This window comes from Meriones unguiculatus, chromosome 10 (assembly GCF_030254825.1).
Source record: "Meriones unguiculatus strain TT.TT164.6M chromosome 10, Bangor_MerUng_6.1, whole genome shotgun sequence".
Taxonomy (NCBI): domain Eukaryota; kingdom Metazoa; phylum Chordata; class Mammalia; order Rodentia; family Muridae; genus Meriones; species Meriones unguiculatus.
The window spans coordinates 61,704,691-61,727,853 of record NC_083358.1 but is presented as its reverse complement, the minus strand read 5'-3'; the positions used below and the strand labels follow the sequence as shown (position 1 = coordinate 61,727,853).

The following is a 23,163-nucleotide window of genomic DNA, read 5'->3' as shown; positions in this document are numbered from 1 at the left end:
TAATGGTACTTCTATATTTTCATGGCTGACCAGTTGGCAGTGGACAAACACTTGGTGTGCTCTTCCCTGGGGGAGAGGGCACCTCTCCCCTTCCCAGCTTTACTCAGTTGCTTGTAGTTCTTTGCCTGGGGTTGAGGCCTCGTGGGCTTTCCCCAACCTGTTTGGCATGTTCCTCGGTGTCCTCCATATTCAGCTCATGTTTGGGCAGTCACACTGGTAAGACTTTTGCCGATAAAGCTTCTGATGTTACTAGGAGACTCAGCATCACAGCAGGCTCTCTGATCCTCTGGCTCTTACAATCTTCCTGCCTCTTTTGCAATGTATGCGCTATTGTGCCTGTGTGTTCTTCTGTGGGAGAAGGTGTGAAGGGACGTATGTCACAAGACAGTGTGAGCTCAGACAATTTTAAGTTTCACCTTGGGACAAGGTGTTACTTTGTTGTTGGCTGCTGCATATGGCAGGTCGGCAGGCATATGACCTTTGGGGAATCTCTTGTCCCCACCTTCCATCTCACTGTATAGACACTGGACTACAGATGATTGCTACCACATTTGGCTCAGAGTGGTTCTGCAGCTTCAAACTCAGGTCCTTTGGCTTGCTGAGACATTTCACCAGCTCCGCCTTTGCTTTTTAATCAGCAACAAGAGGAATGCTACTAGGTAGCTGAGGAAAGATTCTGAGTGTTGACAAGCAACTTGGCTTCTGCCAATGCTTACTGAGACCACCGTCCATACCCACTTCTGTAGAACTCGGAGGCCAGGAGTCGACTTTCAGCCCCCAGTTTCACTGTCAGTGGCCACAACAAATTTTGAGGTAATCGGGGAAGGAAGTGTGAGATGGGTGGAACACCCTCCTCACTAGCCAGTGGGAGGGAGGACTGACTCATGGATATAATGTCCCCGGAGACACGCAGATGGACTCTTCTGCTTTCCAATGTCTGACAAGGGCAGGCTCAGTCACTGTGGTTCACGGTGTAAATGGAAATCACTTGCTTATTTGCAGTAGTCCCAGTGTGGTGAAAACTTCAAGGTGTAGTCCTTTAAACTCGAATATCCAGTGAAGGCAGCTCTAGCTTCTGAATCCTGCCTTAATGTCTCTGTGCTCTACATCTGCCTCTGGGGGCCTGTTTCCTGAGCAGCAGCCTCCTCCACATGTCAATGGCCAATCTGAAGTTTGGTGTCACTTGTCTCCTAGAAATCTTAAGATTTGCCATTTACAAATGGTAACTGAAAGATTGACATTTAATTTTTTCCCCCTGCTAAGTAGTCGTATCCCAACTAACACTTTTGAGAGAAGGGAGTGGGGACTATAAGAGGTGCGGAGGAGAAAGGAAAGAGCTAATTTTAGACAGACGAGCTTATCAACAGAAATAACCCAATCCCAACAACTGAGATGGTTGATCCTAAATTTGAAGTTCAGGGTGAACCAGCAAAGACGTTTTAAAATCAATTGTTCTGCAACATGTAAGTTAGTGACGAGCACGTAAAATAATCGAGTCAATGGGAATGTGGATAGTGGGATTTTAGTCTTTAAAATGTGTCGACTATATATATTCAAATATTTATGTATATACTAAAAAAGCTTGTTTCTTAAGCCAAATAGACATAATAGCACCTAACCAGAATCAATAGACCTTTTACATAAATTGGAAGAGTAAGGATTTATGGGTATACTACCTCCTTGGGTATATAAAGTCCTTGAGGTTCATTTAAGTTGCAAGTAATTTAAGGCAGTATGTGCCGCAACGGTGTTTGTGCATATAATTTTGGAAGAGAGAATCCAGAATGTCTTCATAAATTGTTTGAGCTTACTCTTGATAAACAGTTTTCAAGTGGAGACTTGACAGGAGAAATTATATGCAAAGTCCATGCTGCTCGAACTTCGAGGTACAGCTCAGTTCGGGAAGTTTCACTAGGAGATGAGACAAGGAGGATGTAGTTGCCTTAAAGTGCTGTGAGGCAGGCTCTAATAAAAAAGCCCTATAGAATCGTCAGCCTAGTCCCAGACCAGTCATTTGTCAGGTCCTCAAACCTGTCAAGCCTCCCACACTGCTTCCCTTCTCTCCAAGCCCCATACATCCCTTACTGGCCCTCACTGGCAGTTTGACTCATATCAACAAACCAGAAAGGTAATTTAAATGTATTGGGATTCACCCAATTGTTAAAATGAGTTGCTTCTCTCAGCTTCATTTATACTGTAGCTCTAACCCCAGAACAGGTACCTTTCTGGAAACACTGCCAGCAAACTAAATTCATCCACTTTTATCAACATTCCTATCCCTACAGACGCCTCAGTTATGTACTGTAGTGATGGTTCTGCAATTAGTTAACTAAAATTACCTTCTGAATGGAGTCTTCAGAGGCCCAGCCTTCTAAAGCACAAAAGCAGGCCAGCTGCAGTTAAGAGTTTAGAAGGCTGATGTACTCCCTTTAAAAGGATAACTGCCCTTTAACCCACTGCTGCAAAAGCACGGTTGCAGGCATAAGGTCATTGTGCAACTCAAATGCTGATTTCTGTACCCCCCCTAACCCCATTATCTGCTTGCAATCATCATTCAGAGAATCTCCCGTCTCAATGTTGTATAAACACTGCTCCCCAATTATCCCCTATGCCAACAAAGCAGCTTACAGCCAATCGCTGAGCAGGGGAGAGAATAGGACTAGACTTCCTGACAGGCATGGGGAGGAGGAAGAGGGGACTCAGCTGAGGAAGAGGGATTCAGCCACGGGACAGGTCAAAGAGACATCAGAAGAATCACACATTTGTGTGATAACTGGGTTAAGAGAGAAATTGAGAAACAAACACAGTTTTGTAAAAATAGCTGTAACACACGGTAAGGTTGGATGTCCCACCGGACACTTCACTGAGACTATTTTGAACACTTGACTGGCAAGATGAGCTAGGATGTGTAAGCAGACTTTGTAGATGCAGTAGGACATACAAAACAACGCTCATTGTGACAATTTTCAAGGAAGATTTTCTTTGCAATGACTGAATCTTATTCTACAGAGGTTGACAACTGCAGTGGTTGTGATACATTTTGGGTACCACCTGCTCTGCTTATAATGTAACTGATCTTTTCAATCTGTCACAGCTTATATTACTTTCATTCTAGAGATGAGGGCACAAGAGGTGTAATGACTAACACCAGCTCAGGGAGCCAAGGGGAAGAGGCAACACTGCCTGCCTTCACATCATATCTGGTGATGTCAGGTCTGTCTCAAAACCACCATAGTACTCCAATCTGAGACTGCTTCTTCCTATCACCTCAACAACAATCTCCTGGTAAATGCCAGGGGATTGAGTAGAAGCTATAGGCAGGAAAGTATCATGCCAGAAGAGAGAAAAATGAAGACCGAGTATTGTTGAATTTCAACTGTTTTTTCAAACAAAGATATTACGATTATTGAGGTGGAAGCACCGCCATCTACCGCTCCAAATAAACCCTGTCTCAACCTAGAGCATTCCTTCATATAATGCTGACAAAGAGTATAAAGTGCTAAGCGTCATCTAGGGGGCACAGTAGCAGTGGCAGAAATATTTATAAGCTGGTATAGTGTTCCTACCCATGCTATAGGCCTCAAGAAAATAATTAGAAACACAAAGGGTTAGCAGCACAATGTTCTTCAAAGCAGTTTATTAGTGAAAAACTGGAAACCTAAAGTTCAACAGTAGTTTAATAAAATGTGGCACATATGAAGAAATATCATGCAGTCATTAAAAAAGATGTAGAAATACATATGACACAGCAAGATAGTCATGGTACTGTCGAGTGAAAAAGTTACAAAACAGCATGTACAATTTGATCCCATTTAAAAAAACCTCTAAGTGTACAGAGACTCTGGAGGCCACACACCCCAGTCACAGCTTCTCCTTGGATGGTGGAACTGTAGGCCACGTTTGTATTTTTACCTCTAGAGTTTTTTGTTTTGTCAGCATGTTATGACTTGTATTAATAAAAAAGCAGTAACAATTCTTAAAAAGTCTACTCTGACATAGGAATAAGTAGAGCTTAGCAACCTGAGGTACAGAGATGTATAGACGTTAGTCTCACACTGCTTCAGTGGTTTGTCAGGGTGTTTGGATGCTAAACACCAGTTCAAAGGCACTGTATGGGAATATGGTGGATAAAGCTCATCTTTCTTCAGAACACAATCTTTCTAATGCTGCGGCCTTTTAATATAGTTCCTCATGTTGTGGTGACCCCAGGCATAAAATTATTTTTGTTGCTACTTCATAACTGTAATTTTGCTCCTGTTCTGAAGTGCAATGTAAATATCTGTGTTTTCTGATGGTCTTAGGTGTCTCCTGTGAAAGGGTCATCCACAAGTCTAAAACCACTGCTTTAGACAATAGGTCCACATTCCTAGAAACCTTCTATGTCACCCAGGTCCTGGCATTCTAAGCAATACTTTCCTTACTGACACTAAGTGATACTTCTTAACCTTCATACCCACTTCTTAAAACTGGTCTGAAAGTACCTCAGCCAGTTAAGAGCGATGGGAAGGCTCACACAAGGCAAAGGGAAATGTTCAAGTGTTGTCAATTGTAGGCCCCTGAGGGTGAAAGGCCAGCTCTGTTTGCTCTGCAGCAGGATCATGCAAATGGTTTACTGTACAACTGTGGGCCCTGCTTCCAGATTTTGGCTCAGTACATCTTGGGGAAGACAAAGGTATTAGCATTTTTTTAACCCAACAAGAGCCAGGCTGTATGCTAAGAGTAATTTATGATTAACAGAATTATAGTCTTTATCTTAGAAAGGCTACATTATAGAGTGACAGGTACATGCTAAATAAATAAATTATAAAAATAACAATATAATTACAATTAATAGTTAGAACATAGTAAAGAAAGTAAAATTAAGGTTTTGTCTTAAAATATTTAAAAAGCTGTCACATGAAAGACTAACACTAATTCCACAGGCCCATGTAGACAGAAAGTATAAATAAGGTAGAATATTTGAAAACAGCAATTAACATGTCAACAAGTTCCCAGGCTACGCTGATACTGCTAGTTTGAAGTCTTGTACTTTGACAACATCTCTAATTAGGACAAAGTGGGAGACGGGCCAGTGTGGAACTTTCTTTAATGTCACAGTTTTCTGAGGAGACAGGTGCTACACAGGGAAGCAGAGGGCTTGGAGCAAACTGGCTGTCAGGCATTCTCCCTTGACAGCTCTTCACTCTGGCTTGTGCAACCAGGCAACTCATTTAAAAATCTCAGGTATTGGGGGATAAGAAAGAGGATTGCCAGAGATTGTGCATCAAACAAAGTCTGCGAGGCCTTTTGGCACAAACAAGACTGTCCCATGAAGTCACCTTCTCCTGCTCCACTCTACCTCAGAAACACCTAACAGGGCTTCCTTGTGTTCTGTTATCTGGGAGATAGCAGACTGGGAGAATGGCTGTGGCACACTAAGGATGCTGGCCCTACACTTATTTTCCTTGTTCCTTGAATGAGGTGCATTCTCATTTTAGGAACCTCATCTCCTGCAATCTGAATTTTTTTGATTAGCACCATGAAAAATGTTTTAAGTATAACCTTGGGGGTTAATTACTTTAAGGGCAAAGGCGGATAAAGTCCATTTCTTTTTCAGTTTGCGGACAGCCTATAAATACCTCCTTGTTTATTATTTCATGAATGTATGTACCCTTCACTCATTACTGTGCTACTGAGTTATGCTTAGGGGTCAAGGGTTTATTTAACTTTTAACTGCACCATGAATTAGGCTTCACAAGAGTTTTCTTTTCTTCTATGCTTAACAATCTCATTGGGCCTATACCTGAGCAAAAACTAAATACATAACTTTAAGTCAAAACCTAAATTAAACAAAATATCCAACCAATCAAACCTCATTAAAACAAAACAAAACAAAACAAAAATAAACAAAAGAACATGCCTAAGGATTATACTGGATTTGTGGTAGACAAAGGTACAAGGAGCCTTTGCTCCTATTAATATACGGTATGAATCCTCTATTAGCTCAGTGCAGCTTCCGTAACCAGCGCTCACACTGAGTGTGGTAGGTAGAGAGTGGGATTCCAGGGAGTAAGCACAGCACAGGTGTAGGACATGTGCCCCAGCCCAGGCACAGCCCACACATAATGGTGTCAGGGGCTTTGACAAAGAGCATCTGTGTTTACAAAATGTTTGTATGTGCCAGGTCTTTGCCTAAGAGAACAAAACACAAAGTGACACTTGTGCAATAGTTTCCTGGTAAATGGCAAACATATCCCCATTTTACCAATTAAAAAAAAAAGGCAGTTCTAAATATGAGTTGTACCCCAAGGAGTCCAATATGTGAGGATATGAACACAGGATCAATTCAGTTCATATTTTTATTTTCTCCTGTATTGTTCTATTCCCAATAAACTTAATTTGCAGAACTAAAGCTGCCATTTAAACTCACCTAAAGTTTTACAGTCCATCAAAACCTAAATTTGGACAAATATAACAGATGGTACTTTAGGCTGTAAAACTTTCTTTCTGAAGGAGAAAAAAAAATATTCACTTGGTTCTCTAGAACATTAGCCATCTCAAGCTGTTTTTGGAGTTTTAAGTATGTAATTCAAGTGTGAGTCAGAGCCTTACACAACTATAAAACTGCAGAGGAATTTATCTTACAGCACGAAAATAAAAGGGCTGTTAATGCTGAGACCAAGAACTAAGTTTTCCGTGTTTACCAAGCTCTTAGGAGCTCTTAACACAAATGGATATTTTAAAGTGCTATTTAGATATCCACCTTTTTTAGAGGCCAAAAGTTTACAATTCAAGAATCTCTCAATAAATGAACTACACCTTTGTACTTCATTGTTAAGCTACTCTGAATAAACTTATGCTCTCTTGGTTCCAAGCCTAGTACAACTTTTTCCTTCTACCTGGGTCAGCTTCTGACTTCTCAAATCCAAACAAGGTAATTCCTAAACACAGTCCTTTCTATTTCTTCCATCATAACATTAATCCTGTTACAGGTTAAACTTTCTTCTTTTGTCTTCTTCAGGAGCATCTTATTCCTAATAGTATACTTGGTTGATCAACTAGGTACCTGGTCCTCAACAAATGTCTTTTGAATGGATGGATGAATGAAGAATGTATGAATGAGAGCTGAAGACCTAACAAAAAAAAATTCTCAACTGTCAATTTACAGCAACTTTTGCTGATGTATAGCATGGTCCTCATAGCAATTCTCTGGTTCCAAATGCGTCGTTAGTAATTTCCAGAGGGTATACTCCATAACTAGAGACCCTGATAAACTACATTCATTGCGTATGATTTACCCTATAATGAATGCTGTTGCACTAATCCTTATTTTCACACACGTTTGTTGTTCAACAACAAATCTTCACTGTAGTGTAGTATGTTCTTAGTGGATGCAATTCTGATTATTCATCAAAGTGTGGCAACTGAATAATCTTAAGAGTACTCTTGGTGAATGAACTTGTCCCCAGTGTTCTGCACCTTAACAACATTATGAAATAAGGTAATACTTTTCAAGGACTCAAGTTTAAAATAAACTATCCAGTAGTGTTTTAAGTATAAACAAATAAACTGAACCTAACCCAACCCAAAACTCCAAAGCCAAGAGACCCTGCTACAGCACAGTATCTAAGTCATTTGATTCCTATTGGACAGCAAGGTAAAAATGATTTTTTACTTCATTCTTTGGCTACTGTACCTAATAAATGAGTCACTGGGATCATGCACAATAAATTTATTTTGCATAAAGAAAAAGCTTGTTGTTAATGAAAAATTCAGTAGAAAACAATCCTTTTGTTTTTAAGTTGGGGATCAAAAGTAGAAGTTGCTTGTTAGTGAAACCTCAGTAGAAAGAGAATTGTATAAGAAAACATTCTTGTCATGAAATCGCTAACATAAATTTTATAATGAAGTATTAACCATGCAATTTTATTGGCAGAATAGCCAGTTTCTGATGGCTTGTAATATTTCATTTTCAGTCTCTATGACATTAACATGAAAGACATTAAACCTGTTTAAGAGTTACTGAATATAAATATGGTGTCACGAAGGGTCTCCCTATTTAATTGAGAAGTTCTAAGTAGGTAATTGGCACCTTGCCCTTCTGATTTCCTCTTTCCCCCATTAGCCAGTCTGAATCCATTCCAACGACACTGAACACAGTGATTACCTACAAAATATAATATTTCCAATTATTAACTATATTAAATACATATGCTTACTTTTACAATACAAATCAGGTTTGTATTAAATGTTTAAATTAATCACCATTTAAGGACTTTAAACATCAGCTGAAAAAAATCACATTTAGCTCAAAAATTATGCATTTTATCAGTGGTGGCAGTTTTATACTTACATAAAACTTATTTGTACAAACATGTTAAACATTATTTCTATTATCTACTATATAAAATGAAAAAGTTAAAGTGTCAATATTAACAACTGAAATTCATGAAACTTTCATAATAAATTATTTCCAAGTCAGTAGTGAGGAATCTGCACTTCAGTCTAATATTCGACTTAGTATGTCTGCCTGTGATGTAAATTTTTCCTATACAGATATCACTCACCTCATCTGCTAGAAGTGACAACTCAGTACTATTTGCAGCATCATAATCATAGAGAACCCTGGCCTTCCTGCTGCCGCTTAATTCTTTAAGGTCATTGAGGTTGGAAGAGGAGGCCATTATTAGGCTACCCGCTGGAGCCACAGCAGAAGGACCAATTGCATTTGACAGAGCAGATGGCACAGGTGTCCCGGAGGTCTGATTGTTGTTAGAAAGATAATTGGATGGAAAACTGTTGAAAACAAAAACAAAAACCAAAACCAAACCTCAATTATCTACTTTTGAGTGATTGAAGTTCCTCACTATCACCATGTGGTGGCACCACTTACCAACTTCCCCACTGGAAAGATTTAGAGACCTTCCTATTTCAGTGAGGAAGTGTGTGGTCTTCCACTTCCCTCTTAGGTGGCACTCCAATGTAAACTCCATAAAGGCAGCTTCAGAGCTGCCTCTCTCTGGTGACTTAAATTTAGAGAACATTTTGGCCAACATTCCTCCTTGGGGTGTATGAATATGGATTTTTATTCTTAAATGCTGTCCAGACTATATATGCCAATATACACACATGTACATATTATGAGATAGTATATAATATTAATCTCTTCCTCTCTGTGAACTGTTAAATAAAAACAAAGAACTAAATAGTAAGTAGTACTGTAAACATGACATTTCCTTAATATTTTGGGAAGTATTTGGTTGCTAGAGCTTTGTCAAAAAACCAATATATCACATTTTCCTATCAGCCATGTAAAAAGTATGTACTATCTAACATGCCCAGCATTGCTACTTTAAGCTCAAGATATTAGATGAATTGATGTCATAATTACTGTAAGGAAGGGACACAGACTTAGAGATAAAAGATTCAAATTAATTAATTATGATTGATAATTATGATGAAATGTAAGACTCAACAGAACACAGCCAATTTCACAAGTTAATTTTTTTGTTATTTTAAAGAAAAAATAAAAGTCCTAGAATGAACAAGTGATACAGTACAGCGTTTCCGATGCATGTGAAGACTCTTTGTGCAGCAACACAAAGAGACAGCAGGCCCGAGCATGCTAAGCACATGCTCTTCTACTGAGCCAAACAGCCTGCCCAAGGTTCCGCTTGAATCCATCACTAAAACATACAATACCTTTTATCAGGTAGGCTGTATGAAATCCATACCTCTGGAAAATAGCGTTTGTTTTTAAATCTTTTCAACGTATTTGTTTTATATTACGTAAAAGGATGTTTTACCTGAATGCATGTATGTGCACCACACATTCCTGTTGGACCACTGGAACTGAGGTTACAGATAGTTGTGAGCTACCACATGGGTGCTAGGAATTGTACCCAGGTCTGCCCAAAAGCAAGTTCTCTTAACCACTGAGCCATCTCTATAGCCTGATGAAATTTTCTTTTATGACTGCTGTGCCACCGAGAACCAGCCAGCTACCAGCAACATCCCTTGTCTTACTCTTACCTCCTTCTGTCACTTTCTGTCCTATACTGCTCTTCCGGCTGAATCTAGAGGCCAACAGTGAAGGAACCCTCTACTTCCCATTCCCACTCTTCCTAACCAACTCTCCAGACCTTCACATTACTCAACTATACACTGTCCACCATCTTTTATTGCACACATATGAAGGGTTTTCATTTTTAGAACATAATTCCTGACTAAACTGATGATGCTATGTCATAATTCTTGGTGATTTTAATACTCACATAGACAATCTTCCAGAACGTTAGCCTCTTATGTCCATCAATTTCTCTGTTGCTTTTACACCAGATCCTAGTTGCTATTCATCCTCAAACTCATCACTTTCAGCATTTGTAAGGTGAACAAGCAGTTTCCACAACCTATTCTATCATCACTCTTTCCTCTAATAATTCCACTCAAGCAGTTTGCCAATATCATACTATTCTTTCTTCATGTCTATAATTAATTATTCTAACCACACTGTGCTTGCATATTCTTTACATCACTAATATTCACTTGGCAACATCTCCCCAACACACAGACTCAGCACTATCGTAGCCACTGTGTCAGGAGAAAAAGAAAAACCTCTGTTGCTTTGTCTTACATTTATGAGTAGAACCCCTTATATGGGTCCACAATGTTACCTGGCAATTTTATGTTAGCTCTAGGAAATTCACTTCTGTTCTCCTGGTGACCACTTTATATTCATCTTCCTTCAAAATGTCAGCCATTCTCCCTGAAGCTCTACCCTCGGCCGAGGGACTTAGTCCTGTTTGATAGTGAGGGAAGCGGCAGCGACTTTCCTACTGCTGCTGTGGCCGCCCGTATTTTGAGGCTAGTCCTGTTAGAGGTACACAGAACTGCATCTTTGAGGGTCATTGCTCTAGTAACCCTTCCTTTCTGTCCAACAAAATCACATGCTCTCAAGCTACTTGGTCATTCTCATCAACCTGCAAATCTACTGTTATTTCTAATTAAAACAAAACAAAACAAACCAAAAAACAAAACTTCAGACCCTCCTTTCCCCTTTGTCTGTACTTTACTTCCTGTTCTTTACACAAGAACTATTTGGAAACTTATTTGCTGTCACAATTCTTTTTTCACATAACAAGCTTTGTCCACTGTTTAGCCAGCTGGTCTCATTGGTTTAATAATTTGTGATATGATTATGATGCTACTATTCCTTTCTGACTCACCACTTCAGCACAAAGCCCTGACTTACATACCTTTATTAAAACAAAGCTCTGAAAGGTGATGCCCATGTTTCTAAGAAATTTTACATTTAAACATGTAGAAATTAATAATTGTAATAACACCAATCAGGTCATTGTAGATTAGTATGTGAAAGCCTTCTAATTACTAAAAGATAAATAATAAAAAATTACTATCTTGAGTCTGGTACTTGTTTGCTTATGTGAATATTATGAACTAACCCTGCCCATCTTGTGTGGTGGCAAGGACTGCAAAGTCTATGAAATACACACCTGAGGTGGCTGGAGAGTGTTTGGCACAACGTATGCCCTACAGAAGTGAAAGGTGTTATTCACTTACTACTTCCAACAACACTATTACAACATGGCTCTCCTCTCAGAAGTAGCTCTGGTTGGTTAGTGTGGTCTGGATGCTTTGTTATTTGTCACTGTTAAGGTCTGCATATAAAAACCTAAAAGTGAACACATAAAGGGATAAAGTGTTTCGTTGTGAAGGCCACGCTGGCCTCCTGCCTGGACACCCGAGTGCTAGGATGGCAGGCATGTGCCATGACTCCTGCCCCTCTCTGTCTTGAAAAAGGATCTTGAAATTCACTAACAGGTTAACATTTCCCCATTCCTGGCGCAGTAACACAATTCTTTGAAGGGTGAGAGGCAAGATGGACTTTCCTGTCTAGACAGCACTGGCTTTACTGTGTACTAGCGATATGTACTAGTACTGAGTACTAGTGATGCTGCTCTGTTTGAATGGCTGAGTGCCAAGGACTGTGTGGCTTGAGTATGAATGACGAATGGACACAACCCATCTGCTGCTACACTTGCAGTGTGTCAGGGAACAGTGGAGAGAGAGTGTTAAGGTTTTTCAGGCTTAAACCGTTCTGCCTTCAGATATGAATACTACTAAAAAAACACCAACTATGAAGAAATGTGAACCAGGCAAATCTACCAGAAAACTAATAGGCTGCAGTTTGTTTTGAAGATCTAAAATTAGCTTTGTGATGTTGCCTAACTTTAGTCTAGGCCTAAATCTGAAGGATAAATTTGCAGAATGAACTCTGCAGTGACTCTTTTTAAACTGTATTTCTTGAAACAGTATTTTGATGTTTTCCCTTCAAATGTCACATACCACTCCTCTTACTTAATGGTTACATAAATGCCAGAAACTCATTACAATTTACCTTTAAGGCCAGCCAACTCCTCTAGCCTCACAAACAATTTCTTTCTCCACTAAACACTATGCTTTCACTAGAATAAAATACTGTCAATTACCCAAACTTGCTGCTTCTCTTTCTTCTGTACCCTGGTTTGCCCGTAACATTCAGGCTTGCCTTGTTCTTCATCTAGAAGGCTCTCACCAAAATAACTCTATCTGGGAATCTCAGCTAGAATCTCAGCTGGGCCATAATTAGATGTCCTCACAACACCCTACCCCTTCAACTTTTCTACATGGCTGGTCTGTCCATGGCTGACACTTACGACTTCAAATGTCTGCTGCATGCTTTATTGCTAATGTCACCTTGAAATGTGAGCTCCATCAAGGCGAAGTACCCTAGCATGTTGTCTGCTGGTGGTAAGTCCGGAATATACGTGAGACCTAAGGCAGGTATTCCATAAGTTATTTGGTAATTAAATGATTCAGTTATGTGCTTTATATATGCTTTTGCTTTAGAGTATAATACCATATTCAAAATAATTATGTAAGGGGCTTGAGGTCTTTGGATTATTCCAAAATTAACAAATCTAAATTAGCTTATTTTTAAGGCACAACTGTTAATGTAGTTGTAGCTATCTTCCTCAACACAGAGCAAAAAATATTTAGTAGTAAGAGAAAAGTTAGGCCTCAATATATCTATCACTTTCTTTATATGGCACTAAAAAACTATGCCCCTAATTATCTTATTTCTGCTAATATGCATTTGTGCTAGAAAAACTAAAAATGTACCTTGTAAGTCTGACAGTAACAAAAAGAGGCAATTGTGTACAATCTAACAAAGCCCTTAACTCTAATTTTTATACCTGCTATTGGATTACACATAAAAATCTTATTTTTTTTAAAATTTAAATTTCATTTATTATCTGTGGGGTGTGTGTGTGTGTGTGTGTGTGTGTGTGTGTGTACTTGTGCCATGGTGAGCATGCAGAGGTCAGAGGACACCTTTCAGGTGTGAGTTCTTTCCTTTCACCATGTGGATCTTAGGAATTAAACTCAGGTCATCAGGCTTGGCCCATCACCTGTATCCACTGGAGCCACACCATCAGCCCCACATAAAACACCTGAACGTCTTCATTAGGACTTAAAAAAAATATATCATAATTGTTTTTGTAAGTGTGCCCTCCCTTATGTCCCTGCTACCTGGCTCCCACTTGCTGCCGCAGAGCTGTGATTATAGACACAGGCTACTGTGCCTGACTTGCTCAGTTTGCCATGCTGGTGTGCCCAGTGCTTACCCACTGAGCCTTCCTCTTCAGTCTCCACCCTTCCTTATTATGACTCTTACATAGAAAAAGGAAATGGCTACCTTCCCAGTTGTTTTTGTAGGTCTAACATGTACTGGTAGCATTGTGCATAGTAAGTCATCTGGGCTTCCACAAAGTCATTCAGACAGCGGAGATGGTGGGCCTGTGTGGAAAAAGTTACAGTGAGTTCAAACAAAGGAGAACCAAGGATACACTGCCGTGAGGGACTTCACACACGCTACTGTAAAGCTTACTGGCATGGTATTCCTACCAGGCTTACTAAGACTAATTCCGGGGAACAATACATTGACAAGTTTTGTTCAGCCAACAGGAACCAACATGAAGATTTATGAAGTGGGAAAAATGAGTGATGAACTATAAGAGGAAATTTAAAATATTTCTTCAGATCCCTTGTGAACTACCACATTCCTTGACAGATAACTGACACAGAGGCTCTGTTTAAAGGCAGTGTCTGCTAAGTAGCCCAGAGTGCCTTCAACTTCACAAACTCCTCCTCAGCTGCTTAAGTGCTGTCTCAGCCTCTTTTCTTGGAAATGATTTAATACTCACGTGTGTACTGCTGATTCCCTCCAGCAGAAGTCGGGTAATCTCTGCTTGACGATCAAATTCACTTTGAGTTATTCTTAATTCCTGTTCAGACTTAAATTTGAACACACTTTTAGGTTCTCATTAAAAGATTCAGACCACTTTCAGACCAAAACCAAAACAAAAACAAACCAAAACATACAAAATAACCCTTAATGTTCTCCAAATTAGAATCTGATGATAACCTAATTCTTTTATGTGTATATCTTAGCTGGTTTTTACACCTATCTGTGTCACCAAACACAACTGACAGAATTGATTCCTTACCAACACTTGACTCATGCCAAAGACATACTATGACAGTTAAGATGTCTGTATATGAAATTGAGTATTTTATAAAATCCTAGGAGTACCACAGTTTTATGAGTATGAAGTAATATTATTACCTGTGCTTTTCTTTTGTATTTAAGTTAACAACAGTCTTCAATTTCAAATCAAAGATTGCAGGAGTAAAGGCATAGGATGTTCAGCTCTGCTCAGTTACTAACACTTGTTGGTACAACAGGGTCTTGGTTTCCTTCAAAGAACGTTTCCTCCTACACCTGAACGTTCTTTAACACTTTTTCCCTAAATCATGCATAGTAGACTTTAGACATTAGCATCATTAAGATTAGGGCTTCAAAGTTTTTCTACCAGTTACAGCTGGTCTTCAGTGTTGTGCTAGTATATCATTTTTAAAGGAAAAAGGAAGTGCTCCCACATCCTGATTTGCATGATATAAATACTTTCATGGTGGTGTGTTTCAAGCTACCAAGATGAAGTCACTGACTTTGAAAATGAGAAGTTTGTAGCTCTATCGGCTTCTGTTTAGTGCTGGAACAAAATACTTCACTGAAAAATTAACAAAATCTAAAAATTCTAAATACTAGCCTTAAACACTCAAAACTTTAGTAGGAAAATGAAGAGAAAAAAATAGCTTATTTGAAATAATGAGCTTAATCCCGCTACTGGAAATCACTGCTGGTAAGAATCTTTACCATAAATAAATACTCATAAGCAACAATCTGACATCATTCCCAAGATGTAATAAAGCACAGTCAAGCACTCTCTTTTCGTGAGTTTTTTTAGTCTCTTTTATCTTTTGGTGACAAAGTGGCCTGAGAGCCAGTTAACAAAGAAATGCACCATCAGTTGCTATAACCTCCCACAGTCAACAGTCCAACTTCCCCGCTCCCTTTCTCCGTTTTCTATGCACTGATGAAAATGTGGTCAGCCAGCTTCTGGTTCCTGTCTACCCTGCCACGGTAGACTGTCCCTCTAGAACCGTAAGCCAAAACTAGCTTTCTCCCCTAAGCTGCTTTTGGCTGTAATATTTTTATTATTACATCTTGATTTTATGGACTTATACTTTCTCACACATTGTTCTGTGTTCTGTTCATGCTAGAAGTTAAAAAAAATAAAAAATAAAAGAAACCAGGGTAGGACCACACTAAGTTGATTTCGATTGCACAGAGGAGGAAGAGACCTTAAGTCAACCACCTCACACTGCCAAACCACACAATCAATAAGTCAATAAATTATGCAGGAAACACACGGTAGAATCAGCAAATTTTAAGTTATAAAAGTTAAGGCTTAAAAAGCTATTTAAATATCTGAAGCTATAGTTTGAACCTGCCCTCAGTTACTAACATTGTCCTCATCTGGAATGCAGACTTTGACAGGCCTGAGAATGGGGAGTAAACGACAACTGTCTAAAAAGAACCTAAAATAACATTTGGAATGAGTCTGCACTAAAGCCACAATTTTCTTCTTTAAATTCTTGAGTTATAACTAAATTTCCAGCCAAGTCAAAGTGAAAGATGGTAACAGAGGCAGAGGGACAGCTGACGACAAGCACATTGGTAGCTTTTACAAGTAGCAAGCAGTATTGATACTAAGGGAAAGAGCAAAAATCCAAAGATCCAACTGTCACATTGTATAATGATGGATATTTTTAATTATGATATTGACGATAAACAATATATTTGCTATGCTGTGTTTCATGCAGGTATAAACTGCAAGGGAATTTCATGGAAATTTTCTATTAAAGTGACAGAAAAATTCATTTTGGGCTCAAGAGAACCCAAACCTTTATTTCCCTAAAACCCAGTTCTTTGAAGACAAGAGGTCACAATATTCAGTATTCTTTACACTTAAAATATCATTGAAAAAGTAACTGTCAGTGAATAAATCCAAGCATTTCACCTGTCCTTAGAAAGGTGCTGTGTGAGTAACACCTGCTTAATTGTTGGCTAGGGTTCCTCACGGCGGACACAGACTCTCTGGAGCATAATTCCACTGCTGAAGGGAACTGCTATTAGTAAACAAACTTGGTAATTTCCTTAAATTTTCAGATTTAAAAGATTTGTAACATAGGTCATAATTATGAATGGCTACAAGGCTGATGCTGAATGAATGACAACTTAATTCTTGTTTCATGATCCAGCAGTTTAAAATTTTACTTACTTTTGTCACTTCCTCTGCCCAAATCTAGCCAGCATTAAAAATCAGAGAGAAATACAGAACATGAAATAAAGTTGGAATTTAACATTTCCTACAACTTAGTATAAAAAGTGCTTTAATTTAAATGACATACTCTTTCCCTTACAAACTAAATCAGCTGATTATATTATGAGGTCTGCCTTTTATATGCATCAACAGCACCAAATTAAAAATCCTATCACTTTACAAATAAGAACAGCTTTCTCCAATTGAGAATATCTGACCTATCACAGAGAATGTACAGTCTCCCATGTAAAATGAGAGGTTTGAACTAAATGATTTTTAACTTCTCTTTGAAGTATAAATCCTAAAATTTTAGGAAATAGAAACAAAACAAGGAACACTGAATGCTATTAAAACAATGATTTTTTTGAGAAACAATTTGAAGTGTAATAAATTTAAGGTTGCCAGTTAAATATCTTATTATAAGTAGGTGATAAATAGCTGCAAAACAAATGCTCTTAAGAAATAAAGCAAAGTCTTGCTAATTGTTTAGGACTTTTTTTTTTTACCATGGACAAAAGGAAACTTATGATTTATACAAAATTAAAAGTGACTGACATAGTCTCAAACTTTCATTTACCTACAGATAAGACAATGGAAATTAAAAATTGCATTCTCTTGCTATCTAAAGAATGCTATAATTTAGCTAGGGCTTCAAAAATTAATAGCTGGAAACAATAGTTAATACCAAAACTTCAGGTTTATTTTTTCCTGCTTTTAGTTCAATGCTAATAGAATAAAAATAATCAATGACCCATTAATTAAGTATACTATTGATTTCTTGCCAATTTTAATGGGAGCAATTTACTTAGAATACCATTCCAAGAATTATTTTCGTGTGTGTGTGTGAAGTATATGTACTTTTGTGTGTATCTGTGCCTGTGTGTGCCTGTATATACATGTAGAGGGCAGAGATTGACTTCAGGTATCTTCCGTGGTTGCTTTCCACCTTATCTTTGCCCAGGGACTCTCACTGAACCTGCAGCTCACCAGATGGCTCCAGGGTCTTCCAGGCTCTACCCTGACCCAGTGTTGGGATTGTCAGCATGCACTGCACCACTTGGGTGCTTATGTGGGTGCCAGGGAATTTAAATCATGTTCTTACAAGTGATGTACTGAATGAACCCTCTACTCAGCCCCAATGACTATTAACTGCTACAGGCTAACACGGATGAACTGTTTGTCTGTATTCATACAATTTTATTTCATTAAAGTAAACAAACCCTACTATCTCAAAAATTTCTTCAATTTGAGCTCAGAATGTATATTAGCTATAATAAACAATTTTCATCATCATATTCCAGGCTATCACTATTCTTAAATTTTAAGTGTGTTAGCATTGGATATTGGAATAGGCCTTGCCACTGAGATTTGTTTTATTATGAAAAGCAGAAAAAAGAATTCTATGTTGAATTTCAATAACAATACAGTAAATAATGAAGAATCAAAACAAAATTGTTTACTTTTAGTTTTTTTCAAGTAAAGTAAATCTTGTTATTTTTCATTGCTAAAAGTAACAATGTGAAATTTCAGCCTAAACTAACACTAAGTGAACATCTTGTACTAGATGTTAAAAAGCATTACATACTTATGATTTTAAAATCTGTTTTTGGCACAACCAATAAATTTGGCTGTAAAATGTTCTTCAAGTTTCAGTGTCACTTCAACTAGCAATTTTGCCCAGACATAATACATGCTTAACTTCAGCTATTTAGACGAAGCTAATAGCAAGAGAAGGCATTTTATGTTAAGATGTAGAAAACACAGTAGGCCAACAAACCTTCAGCCATTTTACATGCAGGAAGTTGAGCATGTAAGAGAAATTTACCATAATGTTATCTCCTTCAGGGCGGGCGGAGTTTAGTTGCTTAAGCACAGGTGAGAGACAAAGAACACATTAAACCCATGAACACACGGAAAGGAGTCATTTCTGCACAATAAAGCACATGCTGAACAGGCACCAAAGCTGATGTTCCTTCTATTTAAAAAATAAACTGCATTTGTTCTTCTATGTACTTCATGTAATGATGCCTACCCAAAGATAAAGAATTTTCAAAACAAAAACCAGTTGGTATTTAATTTTAAATCGGACTTATTCAGGGAAAACATACCTTTTTAAAAATTACCTCTTTTAAAATTACAAATTATGAAACACAATTTAAATTTTCATCTGGGAAGGCCTTTCATACCAACAAAATTTACTATTTAAAAGCTCTTTTTTATTCTGTGAATTTTTGGCACTTCCAACCATTTTCTGGTTCCGTTCTCGGCCAGATCTTGCTTATACACACTGAAGGCATGCAATCCCCATATTTCTAATAAACCGTGCATGCAAACGTTTACAGGTATAGTTAGGTTACATGACAATGCTCCTCTACTGGGACTGTGGGTTAGACTTAGACTGCTGTGGATACGCTGAAGTCCACAGACAGAACTTAGGCTATGGGAACTGTCTGAAACACCATTTTTTTTTCTTCTCTTCTCAGATTTCTTTAAATGCTAGAAAACATTTTTTTTTCTTTTCATTAAAAGTTTTTTAAAAAGTTAATATGTTGGAGGTTGTTCTGATGCTTTATTTTGATGTAAATTAGGGGCTCTCAACATCTGGCTACTTCCCTGATACACCTCTCCTTGTTTTGTAACCCTGCCTGACATTTTACCTGGTTGGTTGATTAAGGCCTATACCTGGGCAGGGCAGAATGGGGTAGGCACAGCTATGGTTCTGGAGCTTTTGAGGACAGGAGAATGATGGGAAAGGAACACATAGGAAGAGATGGAGAAGGAGGATACCATGATGGGTTAGTGTGGTGAAGAAACCACGTGGGCTGGGAAAAAGGACTCCAAGGAAGGCGTGGATGGAAAAAGCACCAAATATAAACAAGTATTTGTAAGATTATGGATGGAAGGTAGTCCAGATAAAGACGGTTGAGGCGGATTGCATTGGATGGGGCTGAGAAGTGGGTGGTGAGGTTACTGAGATAGAGTAGACAGAAATATCTGCCCAGCCCAAGATAAATAAGGCAGTTGTAAAATCTAACAAGTATCTGTGTCTTATTATTTGTGAAAGCAAGTTAATTAATACCACCGCAATAATCATAGGGCAAAGAATAATAAACATTATGTAGTCCAACACGCATTTTTATTTACTACAACATACTATGTTTAAGTAACCAAACATAGGTGCCTTATAATTTAGATGTATTCATTCAATTTTTTCCTTCATTCTCTGACATAATTGTTTACCGATTTTTTTGTTTTGTTTTTTTGAAACAGTTTTTCATTCACCCCATGCTAGCCTCAAACTCACTATGCAGCAGAGAAACTTTTAACTCTCAAGTGCTATAATTACAGGTGTATCTGTGCTTGTTTTTTTTTTTTTTTTTCATCATTATTTCTTTATTTTGTGGTACTGGGAACAGAACAGGGCAAGTATTTTATGGCTGAGCCACATTCTTCGCAGAAGTCTTACTGTATCAACAATCTACTACAATTTTTCTCTTATTCACTGTGAAACACAGTCTCTTTTTCTCTATTTCACTGAGCTGGTACATTTTTGAGAAATGCCTTTGATGTTATTTAGTATTCTACAGTACACCAATAAGTAAACAGAAGTTAGTCAATACTGGATACAGGTAGATTTTTTTCTTTTTTAACTGATAGGGCTAAATCATCAAAATGTCTAGTCTACTAATTTGTAAATTGAGGGTTTGAGGGTAGCAGGAATTTTGCTTATGTGACACCTGCCAACAGCTTTCCCAGATGTATCAAGAAGAATCATTTTTCAGGTGTCTACTACATTTAGCTCCTATGTATCCTAAAAGCAATACTATTAATATTTTAGTATAATCAGAGGGTAGTTATCATTAGACTGTGCTGCCTGGCACTTTTCTAGTTAAAAAGCAGAGCATCCTCCTAATGCTAGCTTAATAAATATTTGTATTGGAACCTGGAAATACTGTTATTCCACAATCATCAAAGATTTTTTTCTACTCTAGATATTTTTTTCCCTTCTTAAGGGAATAATGAGCCTTGTTAAGATTTTCTTAATTAAAAAATTAGTATCTTAAAAGTCAATCCCTAAAACAACTAGAAATCAGTAAATTAATTTAGGGTCTCTTGGTATCTACAGCATTCATTTATAAAACTTTAATTTTATAGAGTTTGCTTAATGGAAATTACGTCATGATAATGAGAAGTGAAAATGAAAGTAAATTTGCAATTAATATTTTATTAAAGCCAGCCCTTCTCTAGCAGAAGCTCATACAAAGTATCAATTTCACTACACAGTAATTCTCAACCTTTCTTTTTCCAAAGAAAATTCTAGGACATCACCAACTGTAAGTTATATATGCTTATTATGCAATGGTTGTAGTTGTGGTGGGGAGTCCTGATATCATGCTTTTTAATAACACACATCTCTATGCTCAAATTAAAATGTTAGCTTCCTTGAACAAAATCATACTTGTTTATATTATACTATTTTTCAAACTGTTAACATTCAAATCCAATTTAAGTATTGTATGTGATGAAATGAAAATATTGACAACATATCAATTAAAGTTTAAAACTAAAACCTTTTAACAAAAGTTATACATAAAAGCACTGTACTATCACATTTAATACATAGACAATTGGAAAAAATATTTTAAGGCTGGTTTTATAAAATTTTGTAAAACTTATTTATCCAGATGAGTTTCTCTTCAAAAGAGCTACCTTTTGTTAGCATGTGAGACCATGCTAACATTATTCAATCTTTTTGGAACTATTCTTGGTGATAATTATTTTAATTGAGTTAGATACAGAAAGAAAATTCATTTACTTTTTAAGCCATAGGCAAATATTCTCAAACTTGATTCATTTTCACCTTAATTAAGAAAATCTTTTTTTTTCATTTTTCACTATAATAAATCTATCTTGTTAAAAAAAAAAAAAAAAGCATATTAGCCATGCACACTAAGAATAAAGCACAAGTAGCTTTAGGAGCTACCTCCGTGTTGGTGACAAGGCCTCTTATTGACTTCGTTGTACTGACTTGCATGCATTAAGTTCTGGTCAGCCTGTTTCTAAACGGGAATCTGCCCTGAACGCCGTGCTCTGCTCTGTAACCTGTATCTTACACAGTGCATTCGTGAAATGCATCTCAACCTCTGAGGTTAGTAAGCTGAAGTGTTTCTGTGTTAGGCAGATAAACAGGTACTACTTACTGAACTTTTTGTTTCTGCAGCTTTTGCCTTTCTTAGTCTTGTTTTTGCAGCATCCAAATCCAGTCTCTTATTCTGTAACAGTTTCCTTTCTTTCTACAAATAAGCAAAAAGCACAAAGTGAAGCTAAGGATGCTAAAATCTGTAAGACCATCCACACTTAAGGAGTGTGTGTGCTAGCTGACAAAGGCTGTGCAGTGACCCCACAGCCTTGTTTGCTTGTTTTAAATGGGATACTCACTACCTAGATCAGACCAGGCTGTCCCTGAACTTGTGGCAACCCTCCTGCCTCTGCTCTCCAAATGCCAAAGTTACAGGCATATTATACCTAGCATTTCCCCCTTTCTCTTTTAAAACTACTTCAAAACATTCCCGATTCTGAGGAATCTGGAAAAGATGTTCCAGAAACAAAGGTTTTAGTATCCTGCTATGTTTCCCTCCCACCAGGTTTCCCTCTGGGGAACTTCTGACAGTATCGTCGTTGTCACACTAGAGGGTATCAAAAGCATTTACTGGGCAGAAGGCAGGGAGGCTGTGAACCAGCCTACAGTGCAGTCCAGCTCCCACAACCAAGAGTCATCTGGCCTACAGTGTCGGAGGCTGACAAGCTGTTCCAGGCTGTTAGAGAGGCCTAGGGCTCGATTTTGTGGAGTCCTATGTGATCTCCCTTACAGACTGGGCAGGGTGTTCTTAATATGTCACAGCAGCAAATGTACTCAACTCCTCCAAAACAGAATTTCAAATATACAGGCGAATAATATATAAACAATATATTGTTATAATAACTCAAGTTACTATATAATGCTTTATACTAACTGCAACGGAGTCTGTTTTCTTAATTTTTATAATCCACATATCAGATTTTATTCTATTGACATGGTATTATTATTTTTTAATGGAGGGGACTGAACCTGCATTCATCATGCTAGGCAAGCACTCTACCACTAGGCCATAGTCTTGGCTTAAGCTAGTTACTTCAATTCAAGCAAAGCTCAATCCACTTATGTACACAGAAACCATGGTAAACATACTGAAACCTTCCAGGACATTCTGAGCATGTAATATGCAAATTAAAGTTTGGGGTCATATATACAACAATGAGTAACACTGAGAAAGTCTTATGGAGAATTATTCACGAAGAGCTTCATTCTCTGTCAGTTATAAGAAAAGATTTCTGGATTAACAGACTAAGTTTA

At 37.8% G+C, this 23,163-nt stretch overlaps 1 protein-coding gene across 5 annotated transcripts in view; it reads right to left on the bottom strand.

Moving 5' to 3' along the window:
• Sh3glb1 (SH3 domain containing GRB2 like, endophilin B1) overlaps positions 1-23,163 on the bottom strand; it is a 37,860-nt gene that overhangs the window by 2,575 nt on the left and 12,122 nt on the right. Inside the window, exons 5-11 of one of the 5 annotated variants that reach the window (XM_060392587.1) lie at positions 21,971-22,063; positions 18,547-18,633; positions 16,728-16,751; positions 14,247-14,336; positions 13,739-13,839; positions 8,547-8,775; positions 8,072-8,146 (exon numbers count right to left, since the gene is read on the bottom strand). In XM_060392587.1, the coding sequence (XP_060248570.1) occupies positions 8,072-8,146; positions 8,547-8,775; positions 13,739-13,839; positions 14,247-14,336; positions 16,728-16,751; positions 18,547-18,633; positions 21,971-22,063 (699 nt within the window). Of the gene's footprint in view, positions 1-3,608; positions 8,147-8,546; positions 8,776-13,738; positions 13,840-14,246; positions 14,337-16,727; positions 16,752-18,546; positions 18,634-21,970; positions 22,064-23,163 lie in introns of those variants that run through there. The other 4 variants (XM_021658029.2, XM_060392588.1, XM_060392589.1 and 1 more) reach the window with 4 other exon arrangements.